The 14485-nt window shown below is 43.4% G+C and overlaps 2 protein-coding genes across 2 annotated transcripts in view; one reads left to right on the top strand and one right to left on the bottom strand.

The window, feature by feature from the left end:
• Positions 1–14093, top strand: part of npy2rl (neuropeptide Y receptor Y2, like) — a 16977-nt gene extending 2884 nt beyond the window's left edge. The window contains exons 3-5 of the mRNA XM_028564753.1: positions 4654–4819; positions 9531–9684; positions 13115–14093. Of these exons, the coding sequence (XP_028420554.1) occupies positions 4654–4819; positions 9531–9684; positions 13115–13741 (947 nt within the window). The 3' untranslated portion in view covers positions 13742–14093. The remainder of the gene's footprint in view (positions 1–4653; positions 4820–9530; positions 9685–13114) is intronic.
• ccdc171 (coiled-coil domain containing 171) overlaps positions 1–14485 on the bottom strand; it is a 311435-nt gene that overhangs the window by 170316 nt on the left and 126634 nt on the right. The window lies entirely within an intron of this gene.

Below are 14485 nucleotides of genomic sequence, written 5' to 3'. Positions count from 1 at the left end.
ATAAGCGTAGCAGAAGAAGTTGGCATCAAGATGTTTAACATATAAGCAGTTTTTTGTTTAAAGGTGCCCTGCCACGCGTATTTCATGACTTTGTGGTAATGTCTGAAGTTCTACCATGGACTCTGTAACATTTCTTGTGGAAAAAATGCCTCGGTTACTTTGATTCAAACCATTCTAGCGTGGTATAAAAAGCCTGCAGGAAGACTCAGCTCGATTTCTGCCAGTTCTCATTAATATTCAACAAGCTAAGCTGTTAGAATCTGATTGGCTAACAGCTAGCCAATGAGAGCCTGGCTGTCAGAATCCTTTACCTAACATAACATATTTCAAAAAATGCAAGTAAAAACGGTTTGTATGGCAGGGCACCTTTAAATATAATAACACAAATATAGTATGTAAGATATGGTCTGGCTCGAGCTTAAGGACCTCTCGTCATCCCGGGGCCAATAAAAAATAGGGTCAGGGTCGATGAAAATGAATTTTCGGACGAATTTGGGAGGTTGAAAGAATAGAGAGCAGTTGAAAGAAAAGGAAAGACTGCAAATGTTACAATGCACTGCGAGTATTGACTGTTCGAGTGATGTAACGTTAAAATGGCACCCCGTGGTGGGCTACTGCTGCCATTTTTAATGTTACATCAAGTAAACAAACTGCAGGACAATGCAGAACAGAGCCAGACCCTGAACTGCTAGCCTCTGACCCACTAGTCTCTGATCCACTAGCCTCTGATCCGTCTCTGGTCACACAGCTGTTATAAACAGGCCGTGTTTTTTTTTAGGTTGGGTAGAATCCATCTCCGTTGATCCTGTTCGTTTGTTTGCTGCTTATAAGGCTGTACTACCGTTACAGCTGTAGCGCGCTGGGTTTGCATGTGTACAGGTATATCTGGCAACCCGGCCTGGCTGTCAAACTGGGAAGTTGATACCAACACACAGGCCAAAACATAAACCGACATTACGTCACGCAACGGAAATTTCAAAAGGAGAAAATACTGGCATTAGCATTGTTGTCATGAAAAGATAGTATTTCAGCTTAACATGTTTCCTTAATATCTGACGCATTGGGGTCATTGTTGGATTTATTACAGTAAATATATTACATATTGGACCTTTAAAGGTCATGTTGAATAATTCTAACTAATGATAATGTAGAAAAACAAGGATTTTAAATTCGGGAAGGTCCACATTTATTAATAATATTTGGGGAAAAAAAAGTTGGTGAAAAAAGTTAAGGTAGAAAAATGCATCAGAAGACTGATATTATTAACTGATTTTGGCTTTAAAAAAACCTGACAATTCACTTATTTTATTTTATTTATTTTTTACACGGGACATGAACCCTGCTTTGGTTTCACTCTTTATGAAATCAAATAGTTTCATAAAAACAGCGTCTCGCTGTAGTTTCTATCAAACAAATGGGACTTTTTTTCCCGTCACTGTCCGTGGTGCTGAAGTCTCCCTCTGAGACTGTCGCTCTCTGTGGTGCTGAAATCTCTCTCTGCCATTTCTGGAGGAACTATTCCCTGATCTATCCATTCATCCATCCATCCTCGTGGTTGCTGACTTAGTTTGTCCGATACGTTAGGCTGCCCCCCTTCCCAAAGTGTGCTTTATGAATGAAATGTGTGGAAATCGCTCCGACAGCGGAGACACACTGTGTTACCTCTCAGTGTTTACATGTCCGATTCAGTTGGATTTGTCTGTGTGCTGATGTGCTGCTCGTGAACTCACCCAGTTATTATTTAATCGTTTCTTTTAGGTTGATTCATCAAGTGTTTTTCATCTTTCAATGGGTTTGAATTACAGATAGATAGGTAGATAGATAGATATGGAGAGAGAGAGACAGACAGACAGATAGAGAGAGAAAGAGAGAGAGATAGATAGATAGATAGATCGAGAGAGAGAAAGATAAAGATAGAGAGAGAGAAAGGGATAGATAGAGAGGTATAGATAGAGAGACAGATAGATAGATAGAGAGAGATCGATAGAGAGGGATAGATAGAGAGGGATAGATAGAGAGAGACATATAGACAGAGAGACAGATAGATAGAGAGAGAGAGATTGTTAGAGAGAGAGAGAGAGATCGATAGAGAGATAGATCGATCAATAGAGAGAGAGGGATAGATAGAGAGAGAGGGATAGATAGATAGATAGAGAGAGGGATAGATAGATAGAGAGAGAGATATAGATAGATCGATAGATAGATAGATAGATAGATAGATAGATAGATAGATAGATCGAGAGAGACAGAGAGAGACAGAAAGATAAATATAGAGAGAGAGAAATGGATACATAGATAGATAGAGAGGGATAGATAGAGAGAAGATAGATAGATAGAGAGAGAGATCGATAGAGAGATAGAGAGAGGGATAGATAGAGAGAGAGACTGATAGATAGAGAGAGAGAGATTGTTAGAGAGAGAGAGAGATCTATAGAGAGATAGATAGATAGATCGATAGAGAGAGAGAGGGATAGATAGAGAGAGAGAGAGGGATACATAGATTGATAGAGGGAGAGGGATAGATAGATAGAGAGAGAGATATATAGATAGATAGATAGATAGATAGATAGATAGATAGATAGATAGATAGACAAAACTCCTACTCCAAAAGCGATTACAACATTTCATTTCAGACATGTATTTACATTAAACAATTCATACAACACATCACAAGTTAAAGGTTTGTTTTCAATCACATTATCTCTTTACGCACCGCTCTAGAAAAAAAATGTGGGCGTCACTTAGACAGAAAGCTGAGTTTGTTCTGAACATTTTGATATGAAACCCGAGAGTTTTATGCAAATCCTCTAAAAAGGTACGGTCCATTTAAGAAGATGTGTGAAAATGCCCTCCGACCTCAGATGGTGGAACAGATTTTGGCTGATCACGATGTGCTGCAGCAAACGCAAATGCTACTAGTCTGGATCAACCATAGGCGTAATTTACAGGGGGGAATTGGGGGTTTCAACGCCACCCCCCAATAATCTAAACTGTCCGGGGTAATGAAGTCTTTAAAAGAGTTTAAAGGCAGTGGCAAGCAAATACTTGTTGTTAAGACTTACTTCCTAAAGAAAAAAACATCCCAAAACATGTGTGATGTTTTGAATCTGCCGAACGTTTTGAACAATACCGCAGATTAGTTCATTAAAATAATAAAAATAATAATAATAATAATAACAACAATAATAATATTATTATATATAAATAAAGACATTTGCATGCTGAAGAAAAGGCAGAAATTGTTGCAGAAAAATTCACCAGAATGCAGGAAAGCTTGAAATTTCTTGGGACGCAGACACCCGGCTCTAATTTGTCCCCCTTATGTTGAAACTACCCCCGACTCCATTAAAAGCCGTGTTTAGTTTTGTCTTTTGTCTCGATGCCCTCGGCAGCCCCGGCATTACCCAAGCCGTCCTCACTCCTCACTCTGTCTTCCAAAATAGCTCTTTACCGTTTCCATGGCTGCGTTCTCCTTTTTCAGGATCGCCTGAAGACGCCAAATGTTCATGTTCACGTGTTAAGAGTGAAGTGGCAGCTGTCCATTCTGTATTTGTTAAGCGCTTCTTTTGCAAGAACAAAAGACCCCAAAGGGGGAGCCAGCGAACGCATGAAATGAAGTGTAAGGAACACAAAATGTCAATCAGAGTGCTTTCATAAATTAGTTCCATCAAAGGTTTTAACAAGTTGCGGCAGTGCGTTTTTGAGAACAGAGACAGCGTCGCAGGAAATGACAAACCTGCTCCTTTAGAGACAAACGCTTGGCTTTCATGTGTTTGTGGGAGAAACGCGGAACGGAGGGGTGAACAGGGACGGAATGTCTGAAGCGAGGACAAAGTCGAATGAAACGCGAGAGACTCAACTGAGGAAAACATTACTGATACTGAATATATAATGAATAAGCCTGCCGAGACGACGTAGAGTGGCCTTCTGTAGATACATTCCAAGGGAAGACAGAAGCTCTGTGCGTGAACTGATACCATACCATACCTTGGTAAGGTATCAGCCAACGAGCCAATGGAAATGTGCACGTAGTGTGAGAACAGAACGAAAATGATGGAAATAATAATTAGGAGAGATCTCAGAGAGTGCAGACCCCCGCCAGCGCCAGATGCCTTATCTCACAATGTGAACGAAAGTGAAAAATAGTTTGTGTGCTGGCTTGTAATTCGGATCCGATCCAAAATGTAATGTGTTCTTCCTCCGCCCTTGATTACACCCTTCCCACCCAGCGTCATTGAATCATTGTAAAAGGTTTTAGCAGCAGCGCTCAACACAGTTGTACAAGGCCAACGATCAGCCAATGAACTCCGGTAGGTAAGGGAGAAAATGATGGAAAAAAAAAGTAACTAGCAGAGATCTCCGAGAGCGCGGACCTCCGCCAGCGCCAGATGCCTTATCTCGCACTGTGAACGAAAGTGAAAAATAATGAATGTATCCGCCCTGTGACTCGGATCCGATCCAAAATGTAATGTGTTCTTCTCCCTTGGGCCGTGCTACACCTCGTCACCAAGGTTCATGGAAATCGGGGGGGGGGGTGGGGGGTAAGTCACCAAACGACAATGAGCATAAAATCCAAGAGATGCTACACGCACACGTTTGTTTAAATATATCAGAAAGATATTTTCCGTGACGGCCTGTGTTCTTTGTCTGCAGCCGACCTGCTGGTGAACACGCTGTGCCTCCCCTTCACCCTCGTCTACACGCTGCAGGGGGAGTGGAAGTTTGGCAGCACCCTCTGCTTCCTGCTGCCATACGCCCAGGGGCTCGCCGTGCACGTCTCCACGGTGACGCTTAACGTCATCGCCCTGGACCGCCACAGGTGGGTTTGGGCTTATTTATTCACAAGGTTTCATTGGTTGTATTCAGGCCTCGTCTGTATGTCGAGGAAGGTTTAAGTATGCACAAAAAAACAAAAGAAAGAAGCGCATGAATTCGGGCTGCTGTCTGTTTCCTTTGTGAATTCTCCAAATACAGTACAGGCCAAACGTTTGGACACACCTTCTCATTCAATGTGTTTCTTTATTTTCATGACTATTTACATTGTAGATTCTCACTGAATGCATCAAAACTATGAATGAACACATATGGAATTATGTACTTAACAAAAAAGTGTGAAATAACTGAAAACATGTCTTCTATTTTAGATTCCTCAAAGTAGCCACCCTTTGCTTTTTTTGATAACTCTTCAAACCCTTGGTGTTCTCTCAATGAGCTTCATGAGGTAGTCACCTGAAATGGTTTTACCTTCACAGGTGTGCTTTGTTAATTAGTGGAAGTTTTTCCCTTATTAATAAAAAAGCAAAGGGTGGCTACTTTGAAGAAGCTAAAATATAAGACATGTTTTCAGTTATTTCACACTTTTTTGTTAAGTACATAATTCAATATGTGTTCATTCATAGTTTTGATGCCTTCAGTGAGAATCTCCAATGTAAATAGTCATGAAAATAAAAGGAAACGCATTGAATGAGAAAGTGTGTCCAAACTTTTGGCCTGTACTGTACATCATTTCATACCCAACTGTTATTTGCCACGGAATTAAAGGAGATTTATTTCCGGATCTCCGAAGTCCCCGCATCTGTGCTCTGCTGTCGCTGCCTCGGTACAGTCCGTTGCAGCCGGAGACTAACTACAATGGAGTAAACATCAGGACTTTCTACTATCAAAAATCACCGATAAAGGCTTCTAAACCAAATACTACGCAACCAGACATGTTGCAGCAGGATTGTGACCTAGAATTGGGGAGAAATGAACAGCATTTGCAGCCAAGATTACAGCTATCCCTGATGTTAGCCTGTATCTTACACGACGGAAATGTCAACGTAACATGTAATTAGAAGGGAATTGTAATGGAACATAGCAGCACTTTCTACCATCAGAAATCACTGACAGTTGCTTCTTAACCAAATACTACGCAACCGGACATGTTCTAGCAGGAATGGGACTGAAATTGGGGAGAAATTAACGACATTTGCAGCCAAGATTGCAGCGTTCCTTGATGTTAGCATATAGCTACAAGCAGTAAGAAGTGGATTGTAACGGAGGATAGCGGCTCATTCTACCGTCAAAAATGGCTGATAAAGGTTTCTAAACCAAATACTACACAACCGGACATGTTATAGCAGGATTGTGACCAGGAATTTGGGAGAAATGAACAGCATTTTCAGCGAAGATTACAGCTTTCCCTTATGTTAGCACAACGGAAACATCAACGTAACACACATATCGTACATGTATTTAGATGGGATTGTAATGGAAAACAGCAGCAATTTCTACCATCAGAAATCACTGACAATGCTTTTTAAACCAAACAATACGCAACCGGAAATGTTCCAGCAGGAATAAGACTGAAATTAGGGAGAAATTAACGACATTTGCAGCCAAGATTGCATCTTTTCCTGGTGTTTAGTACGTAGCTACTTGTAGTTAAAAGTGGATTTTATAGCAGCCCTTTCTACCCTCAAAAATCACTGACAATGCCTTCTAAACCAAATACTACACAACCGGACATGTTCCAGCAGGAATAGGTGAATAGGAAATGTTTAACATGAACATCTGACATTGTAAGATTATAGATATGACAAGAAATACAGGAAAGCTTTAAAGTTCCCATCTTCTTCTGGTGTGACTCGCTGTGGAAAACAGTGTCAGCTAACTCGGCAGAAGTGTGAAGTTTAATTGTGAATATTTATTCTTTTTGATTCGAGAAGCACCAGTTGAATGTCACCTGCAAACCGTGTGCCCACGTCCTCATAAATGATTAAAATGTCATATTCAAAAGTCATTTTCACCCTGAATACAGCTGCTCTGGGGCAATAGGATTACAATGAATATTCAGATGCAAATGGAGCCCACTCTGATGGCCTCGCTGCATGGCTAAGCGCGATCACGCTTTGATGGCTGCTGCCAACTCCAGTGTAGGTGTAAAGTGGAGCCGTGCGGTGCATTTTGAACGAACAATGACTCATCCGCATACTTTAAATCTGTGTGACCCTGCAGACCTGATTTTAAACAACTTGTGTGTGGAGTTGAGGCAGCTTTTTTCAAATTTTTTTTCACAGAAAATTAGGCCCTATGTTCCCACAGCCAGGGTTAAGGGTTAGGATTAGGGTTAGGGGTTAACCTAACCCTAAAATCTTAGAAATGTGGGAACTGTCGGGACATAGGCCCTAATTTTGAAAAGAATCTTAGAAATGTGGGAACATAGGGCTGTGGGACCATTGGGCTTTGGGACCATAGGCACGCTCCCCTTTTAAACATGTATGAACTGCACTGAGAGGTGTGCTCGTACCTGGAAAGTTCGCTTTCAAGATAAAAGACTCACGGTTTAAATCAAGCACCAAACTTTAAACACTTTTTTTGTGAAGATATCTTGGTCCGGTGAGACGTTCCTGGAGCTCTCACCTACACCCGCAATCTGTCGTTGTCGTTTGTGTGTGTTTTTGCGTCCACCTGTCCAGGAACGGCAGACGGAAATCCACTCTCTGCTTTGAAATTGATGTTTTTTTTTTTTTTTCGACATATGGTTCCTGACAATGACATTTCAAAGAGAATACATTTCATCATCCAGGCATCTGGGTTTCCGTTAGCTGCACGAGCCAAAAAAGAATCAAGCTTACTCGGTTCTGCATGTTGATATCTTCTTCATCACCGGCTTATAATGAACATAACAAGCGCAGCTGAAGAGATGTTACCAGCCTTTGCTGCTACGTGTTATTATGGCCAGAAACACAAGCGCTGCAGGAAACGTGCAGCCTGCTCTCATGAAGCATTCGTACGCTGTAATTGGTATGTATTCCATGTATTTCTCGCTGTATGCCCCACGTTGGCTGCTGCTGTGTGTTCATGTCCCGGACGAAGTTAAGAAGAAAACACAAGACTTTCACCCAGGAAACAGGTGTTCATGTCTCAGGAGTACAATCCCGGGGAGCTGAGTTTGCTTCCAGCTGGCAGTCGCCTAATTTCGTGGTGTATCATACAAATTGGCGTGCATGCACTTCCCTAGGATATCGTACAAACCCGTTTAAAGAGAATGCGTTGAAATTGCAGCTCTAAAGCAAACTCATAATACACAAACTTTGTCCATGACTTGTGAAGAAAAGAAAAGTTGGAGTCCTACTTTTAAAGACATTACATATTTGCCACAGCTCAGTTCTGTGCATCTGTGCAGGGACTGTAAAAAGCTAAAAACCAGCTTTGCCAGCTTTTGATCCAATCTGCACGACAACAAACAGACGGCTGACAGAAGACCACAGAGACACACTCGGCTTGTTTTTAGTGCGCAAAACTGCAGAGCATTGTGCTGCCGGGGCCATTTGCAGCCCTGGCAGACTTTAACGCTCACTGGAGGCCAGAACAAGAAACCTGAGGACCAATTTAATGACTTTGCTCTTTCTTTGTGCTGACTAAGCTGCAGCCCAGACCAAAACGGACGAGGTGATTATTGAAGTTTTGGTTCTATTTGTAATGAAAAAGTGGAATCAATAAGTTTTTGTTTTTGTTTTTCTAAGTGTCTGACCACATTATGGAAATAAATGGGTTGAAATAAATCCTTAATTCACCCATTCACATGTGGAGATATGCTGGCTCTATACACACTAAAAGTCCTGATTATTTACATGGAGTCTGGTGGAGATATTCTGGCTCTATACACGCTAAAAGTTCTGATTATTTACATGGAGTCTGGTGGAAATATGCTGGCTCTACACACGCTAAAAGTCCTGATTATTTACATGGAGTCTGGTGGAAATATGCTGGCTCTATACACGCTAAAAGTCCTGATTATTTACATGGAGTCTGGTGGAGATATGCTGGCTCTACACACGCTAAAAGTCCTGATTATTTACATGGCGTCTGGTGGAAATATGCTGGCTCTATGCACGCTAAAAGTCCTGATTATTTACATGGAGTCTGGTGGGGAGAACAAAACCTTGGATATGGAATGTAAAGAAGAAGATATGGATTGTAAAATTTAGACATTTTAAAGACACTACAGCTGAACAGGGTCAAAGTTAAACCAACAGATATCACCCTGACTAAGTGACATGTTTTATGGATATTTCATATAATGTTCAATGCATAAAAATAGCACTACAGAACAACTGATTAACTGTACAAAAACAATGTGGATTTTTTTTTTATTGCTGTTAACAGTATTTTCTGATCTACAGAGCGATAAAAAGGGATATCCAAAATACCCTCTGTAAAAACCTTTTGGCTTTAATATGTTACCAACATGAAACAAGAATTTGTAATTTTGTGTATCCAATTTTCACATTTCTGTTCTGGAAATTTATGCAAATTAGGACATATTTAACAAAATAATGCTTCATTTTTCACATTTAAACACACAATTTCAGAAAATTCTCAGTCTCAATATAAGTATTAACTGTTTCCCGGTTCACCTGTTAGTCGACTTATAGACACGGATGTGTTCCCTCATTCATTATTGATCTATAACAGCTATTTCCTGAGCCAAAAAAAATCCAAAGTGACATGTGTGTGTGTGTGTGTATGTGTGTTGTGTGTTTCAGGTGTATTGTGTACCACCTGGAGACCAGGATGCGCAAGGACGTGTGTTTCGGGGTGATAGCGCTGACCTGGGTGCTGAGCGCCGTGCTTGCCAGTCCTCTGGCCATCTTCAGAGAGTACGGCTCCTTCAGCTTGGAACCAGGACACACCATACAGGTACACACACACACACACACGCGCAGGCACACATATGCGCACACACACACACACACACAAACATACACATGTACGTATGCATGCACGTACGTACACACACACACACACCCACACACACATATGCACGCACACACATGCACGCATGCATGCATGCACACGCACACACACACACACACACACACATGCATGCTCACACACACACACACATATACAGCATTCATGCACACACACACACACACACACACACATCTCTTCATCGTGTCGTTGATCCCCTGCTCGTTCCACGCTGTACTTTCCCTCCTCTCTCTCTCTCTTTCATCTCTGCCCTCCTCTCTCCTCTCCTCACTCCTTTCATCCCTTACTCCTCGCAGATTGCTCTCCATAGTCTCCATACTCTTTCCATTCTGACATTCTGCTTTTTCATTTGATGCATTATTTGGTGTGAATGCTGAAGGCGCATGTTCTTCTGTTCTTTATTATTATTTTCCTGTACCCCTTTTTTTTTCAAACTTTAACTCCTTCCACACTTTTCAAAATAGAAACTATGACATAGAAACCGATTCCCACTTTTTCAACTATTTCTACTACTTCACCAGTACTTCTTACACATTCAAGCTAGCGCTCCAGTGAAGCGTCAGCCTTTCAACATACAGCATTCACAGTGCAATTTCTTCACTAATTCCATGCTGTAGTTGAACACTATTTACCCATGTTTGTGTGTCTAAGTGACTGATGGGAACAACAATTATTTTAAATTGGTCCAATATTTAGCAAGACGAAACAAGCTGCAATGTTCAGCGTCAGTTAGCGTCCACTAAAAGTTCTGTTTTTTGCCGCTGACAGGTTCAGGTTATTATTCTAAGTGTCGGACAACATTATGGAAAGGATCCCTACAGAGATAGACCTTTCTGTTAAAGATTAAGATCCTTTTAGTTTAACAAGAAACAGCCCCGAAATCACCATCACCAAACTCCACCAGACTCCATGTAAATAATCAGGACTTTTATCATCAGAAACAAAATAATAATACGAAAAGCCGTCTTGGTTCATCTTTCCACTGTTCCAACAATCACAACTCTGGTTTGGTTGAAATAAATCCTTAATTCACCCATTTACATGTGGAGATATGCTGGCTCTATACACGCTAAAAGTCCTTATTATTTACATGGAGTCTGGTGGAGATATGCTGGCTCTATACACGCTAAAAGTCCTGATTATTTACATGGAGTCTGGTGGAGATATGCTGGCTCTATACACGCTAAAAGTCCTGATTATTTACATGGAGTCTGGTGGAGATATGCTGGCTCTATACACACTAAAAGTCCTGATTATTTACATGGAGTCTGGTGGAGAGAACAAAACCTTTAAAGATATGGACTGTAAAATTCAGACATTTTGAAGACACTATAGGTGAACAGGGTCAAAGTTTAACTAAAAGATATCAGCATGAAACATTAAGACAGTTGAACATGTGAATGAGGCATTGCCTAATGATAACTTCTGGTGAATCTCGAAGAAATCTACCGAAACAAATAGACCAGTCTGAATGAAGATAAAGAGCCCAAAATTGCAAACTTGAAAAATGATGTTGTTGTTTGTAATGTCTCCTCTTAATCTAATTTAAAGTGCTCACAGTATGCTCATTTTCAGGTTCATAATTGTATTTAGAGGTTGAACCAGAATAGGTTTACATGGTTTAATATTCAAAAAACACCATATTTTTGTTGTACTGCACATTGCTGCAGCTCCTCTTTTCACCCTGTGTTCAGGTCTCTGTTTTAGCTACAGAGTGAGACACTTCTGTTCTTTGTTGGGAGTCGCACATGCACAGTAGCTAGGTAAGGACTACTAGCCAGTCAGAAGCAGAGTATGAGTGCCTGCCCTCACAGTACCAAGGTAAGGACTACTAGCCAGTCAGAAGCAGAGTATGAGGGTGTGCCCTGACAGTACCTAGGTAAGGACTACTAGCCAGTCAGAAGCAGAGTATGAGGGTGTGCCCTGACAGTAGCTAGGTAAGGACTACTAGCCAGTCAGAAGCAGAGTATGAGGGCGTGCCCTGACAGTAGCTAGGTAAGGACTACTAGCCAGTCAGAAGCAGAGTATGAGGGCATGCCCTGACAGTAGCTAGGTAAGGACAACTAGCCAGTCAGAAGCAGAGTATGAGGGTGTGCTCTGACAGTAGCTAGGTAAGGACTACTAGCCAGTCAGAAGCAGAGTATGAGGGCGTGCCCTGACAGTACCTAGGTAAGGACTACTAGCCAGTCAGAAGCAGAGTATGAGGGTGTGCCCTGACAGTAGCTAGGTAAGGACTACTAGCCAGTCAGAAGCAGAGTATGAAGGCGTGCCCTGACAGTACCTAGGTAAGGACTACTAGCCAGTCAGAAGCAGAGTATGAGGGCGTGCCCTGACAGTAGCTAGGTAAGGACTACTAGCCAGTCAGAAGCAGAGTATGAGGGCGTGCCCTGACAGTAGCTAGGTAAGGACTACTAGCCAGTCAGAAGCAGAGTATGAGGGCGTGCCCTGACAGTAGCTAGGTAAGGACTACTAGCCAGTCAGAAGCAGAGTATGAGGGCGTGCCCTGACAGTAGCTAGGTAAGGACTACTAGCCAGTCAGAAGCAGAGTATGAGTGCGTGCCCTCACAGTACCAAGGTAAGGACTACTAGCCAGTCAGAAGGAGAGTATGAGGGTGTGCCCTGACAGTAGCTAGGTAAGGACTACTAGCCAGTCAGAAGCAGAGTATGAGGGTGTGCCCTGACAGTAGCTAGGTAAGGACTACTAGCCAGTCAGAAGCAGAGTATGAGGGTGTGCCCTGACAGTAGCTAGGTAAGGACTACTAGCCAGTCAGAAGCAGAGTATGAGGGTGTGCCCTGACAGTACCTAGGTAAGGACTACTAGCCAGTCAGAAGCAGAGTATGAGGGTGTGCCCTGACAGTAGCTAGTTAAGGACTACTAGCCAGTCAGAAGCAGAGTATGAGGGCGTGCCCTGACAGTAGCTAGGTAAGGACTACTAGCCAGTCAGAAGCAGAGTATGAGGGCGTGCTCTGACAGTAGCTAGGTAAGGACTACTAGCCAGTCAGAAGCTGAGTATGAGGGCGTGCTCTGACAGTAGCTAGATAAGGACTACTAGCCAGTCAGAAGCAGAGTATAAGGGTGTGCCACGCTAACAGCTAAGCGAGCATTATAACGTGTGTTACAAAGTGACCCACGTTTGTCTCTGAAGTAAAGGCTGGACTACAACAGAGCTGTTTGGAGCAGTATGTGAACAGGGTTTTCTGTTGGAGATGGTAAGTCCCTTTGGGGGGGACAAAAAAGATATATAACACTATAAAGAAAAAGGGAAAAAGCCAACAAGCATAATATGAGCACTTTACACCCAGACGTATCTAAGTTCGTGAAACTAAACCGAACGTGTCTTTTGTCGTGTCTCAGGTGTGCACGGAGAAGTGGCCCGGTAAAAACACGGACGGCACCCTCTACAGCATCTCCATGTTGATCCTGCAGTACTTCCTGCCGCTGTCCATCATCTCCTTCGCCTACGCCCGCATCTGGTCCAAACTGCGCGGCCACGTCAGCCCGGCGGACAGCGTGGGCGTCGGCGTCGGCAAGAGCAGCGCCGGCTCGGAGCGCCACCGCCGGCGCCGCAAGACCACCAAGATGCTGGTGACCATGGTGGTGGTGTTCGGCGTCAGCTGGCTGCCCTTTCACGCCTTCCAGCTGGCCACCGACATCGACAGCTCGGTGCTGGACCTGCGCGACTACCGGCTGCTCTACACCGTCTTCCACGTGGTCGCCATGTGCTCCACGTTCGCCAACCCGCTGCTGTACGGCTGGATGAACCGCAACTACCGCGCCGCCTTCCTCGCCGTCTTCAAGTGTCGCAAGGGGGCGGAGCGGGGCGGGAGGGGCGGCCGGCTGGACAGCATCCACCCCGTCGGCGGGGGAGGGGGAGGAGGAGGGGGAGGAGGCGGGGGAGGAGGAGGGGGAGGGAGGGCGAAGAAGATAGTGCTCGAGACCCAGGACGTGGTGTCCACGCACCTGAACGCCACGGACGTGTGAGGAGGAGGAGGGAGACGGAGGAAGGAGATGGAGGAGGAGACGACGAGGAAACGATGGAGGGATGACGGAGAGAATAAAAGAAAATGGTTGTCAGGAAATCTTTGGTTTCCCAAAAGACAATAGACGCAAGAAAAACAAGATTTTCACTGAGACAGAGCCAGAGGGGAGAGAAAAATAGAAACGAGAGCGAGAGAGAGCGAGAGTAAGCGAGAGAGAGAGATCAAGGCGACGGAGGGGGATTAAAGAGTTTTTGGAAGCCCAAAATAGAAGAGGAGGCAAAGAACGAGCAGGGATTAGAAAAAGAATGACAGCAGGGCTGCTGAATGACTCAAGGTCTACTCGACCAATCGAAGACGCGACCTCGGGGGATGGGGCGGTATTTGTTCCAGAGAAAGGATGTGTGTGACACTGACAAAGTGGAAAGGTTTCCAGGAGTTTCGCCTGAATAGAAGACAAGTGGCTTCGATTTTTGGGGGTTGACAAAGATCCCCCGAGACATTTGCTGGAAAACTTCAGATAAGACCTTTTCCTGAAAACCGATTCGACAATAACTTTGGACTTTGAATGCAACATAGGTCTTTACCTATGTCTTTACATAGGGATTGAACTTGCAACATTTCAGGCAGCAGTTTCCAGAAGTAGAAAGAAGTGGCTTTTACTTTTCGGGGGGTTGACAAAAACATCCCCGAGACATTTGACGGAAAACTTAAGCTGACTCAAGGTCTCCTCGACCAATCGAAGCGG

The sequence above is a fragment of the Perca flavescens genome, chromosome 19, assembly GCF_004354835.1.
Source record: "Perca flavescens isolate YP-PL-M2 chromosome 19, PFLA_1.0, whole genome shotgun sequence".
Lineage (NCBI taxonomy): Eukaryota > Metazoa > Chordata > Actinopteri > Perciformes > Percidae > Perca > Perca flavescens.
Note: the sequence above shows the minus strand (reverse complement) of the source record. Positions and strands in the feature narration are given on the sequence as shown.